General features: G+C 36.5%; 1 protein-coding gene across 1 annotated transcript; it reads right to left on the bottom strand.

Annotated features, from left to right (window-relative positions):
- Positions 1–848: 848 nt before the first annotated feature.
- Positions 849–1499, bottom strand: LOC149163314 (uncharacterized). The gene has a single exon (XM_089429073.1). It carries the CDS (start codon positions 1497–1499, stop codon positions 849–851), a length of 651 nt encoding a protein of 216 aa, XP_089285199.1.
- Positions 1500–2233: the final 734 nt, after the last annotated feature.

Here is a 2233-nt window from a genome sequence, read left to right as displayed (position 1 = left end):
CATGGGCATCCGAAAAGCAGTCAATCGTTTCGATATCTTCTCCAGAGGCAAATTATATAGCTACAAGTTCAGCAGCTTATCAAGCAATGTGGCTGAGAAGATTATTGAAATATCTATCAAATGTTCAAAAGCAGCCAACTCCTATTTATTGTGATAAGAGTTCAATAATTTCTTTATATAAAAGTCATGTCTTTCATAAAAAGAGAAGGCACATTGATAAACAATTTCATTTCATCTATGAGCTTGTCAATGATGGGGGACATATTACTTTTTGTTTGTGGTTCCAAAGATCACCTTGCCCATTGGGAAAAAATATATTTGAATTTCAAAGAGAGAAATTAGGCATTGTAAATGCCTTTACTATGTTGACATATTAATCTCACTATCTACTAGCTGCCATCACATTTATTTCCATTAAATGTCATAGCCAATTTACATTTACTTCAGTTTAGTCAAATTTCACTCTAGTCATTTATTGGTGATGCTTTCTGTACAATCTATTTAACTGTTTTAAATATTGAGAAAAACAATTTCTGCTGGTTTAATTTTCATTTTTTTAAATTTTTTTTAAGTTATATGTTAACAACCGCATATATTCAATATGTTTAAAGAGTATATAGAACAAAACAGTGTGTATATCTTTGTGAAAGTTCAGAAAGGGATTCTCGAGGTACAACTCTCTGACATATCCGAGCGCCATATTAAAATATTTTTACAAACTTTAATTTGTTGAAACTTCAGCCTTCGAATACAAATTAGTCCATACATGAATACAAGCGAACTATATTACATTCCAACCATAGAAGAAGAGAATGCCCAGTATAGCGTGCAGTCTCTGTCGCATATGTTCATAAATCTCCAAGTGGGCTGTCGGTTTCAGCGATAGTATCAAGACTTGGCTTCCATTGAGTTTGCCGAGAGGCACTCTCAATTGATGGAGGTAGCACTAGATTTTCCCTCAAGATGTGCACATTATTGGCCGAAAGAAATGAAGCGAGGTCTTCTTTTCTAAGCCGAAGCTTCACACGCAAGGTGGATCCGTCGGTGGAGTGGGAAGAAGAAATCATGGTGAGGCCACCTCTATTAACTACACAATCTGCTTCTTCTTGTTTTATTGAATCTCTGCTTATGTCTCCAGAAGACGGTGGCTGTAACCTGGAACTGAGGATTTGGATGCTATGATCAGAAGAAGCTCTTGCAAAGGGCCCTGATCTGTTGCTATTGTTGTTGTAATTGATGAGTTCATCCTGCGATAAAGGGATGAGATAATAGAGATGAGCAGCTACAAGCCCTGTCCTCTCGGGAAGAGGCCGACTGAAATTGCCAATCCCAAGTGGAGGATCAGCGGATGCCTCAAAAATCCCATGATTTGGATAATCGATGAGTATTTGCTTCACAGAGAGAGGACCCCGCAGCTTCATCACCGTTCCGTCGGCTTTCATTATCTTTATCCGTCGACCATGACAGTGAATGACTCCTCGCAGTAGCATGTTACCCATTCTGCAGATATTTCCTGGTATGTTTGTTTACAAAAGAGATCCAGAGAAGCCTTTAGTCCTATATATGCGCACAAAAGAGATCCAAAGAAGCTCGTTGTGTATTGCATAAGGACAACGATTATCTCTATTTATATAGCGGACATTCGGTGGGCGGAGGTGGATTAATTTGACAACATATTACCAATAATTCACGTAATTCAACCAAGTGGGTTTTCAAAGAATGCGTTCTCTCAGTTCCTTTTACGTGACCAACTCATGTGTATATTAACGTATGAAGTGGACTGTTGACTCGAACTCAATGCAGTCACGCAAGTAATAACGAGAGCCATGACGAATATTTTACTGCAAGTCTGCAACCCACTTGCACGTGGGACATACTGATTTTGTTGACGTGGAATTTTTCATCCCTCAAACGATACAAATATTGTCCACGTTTTCTTCATGTTCTAATACAATGGATTCCACACCTTGTAACACATAGGAGGGCATCATTATCACACGTGATAACGAAAAGCACATCATTCTCGCACGTAGTCTAGTTTTACATTGCAAGTTTGCTATTTATATTTTAGGTAAATTATTATATTTAGTATAGATTCATCTTAATCATAGATTTATAAGAGCCTGGAAGCATTAAATATTATTATATTTAAATTTTTTTTGATAATGTAAAATTAAAAAAAAAAATTACACATTAAAAAATTTAGTAATTTCAAATTCTTGATAAATATAAA

Source organism: Pinus tabuliformis, chromosome 5_1 (assembly GCF_031772625.1).
Source record: "Pinus tabuliformis cultivar Carrire ecotype Pingquan chromosome 5_1, CPIR1, whole genome shotgun sequence".
NCBI classification, from domain to species: Eukaryota; Viridiplantae; Streptophyta; class Pinopsida; order Pinales; family Pinaceae; genus Pinus; species Pinus tabuliformis.
Note: the sequence above shows the minus strand (reverse complement) of the source record. Positions and strands in the feature narration are given on the sequence as shown.

Bases quoted from the DNA above. Each gene is read 5' to 3' on its own strand.
- LOC149163314 (XM_089429073.1), bottom strand. From the start codon at position 1,499: ATGGGTAACATGCTACTGCGAGGAGTCATTCACTGTCATGGTCGACGG.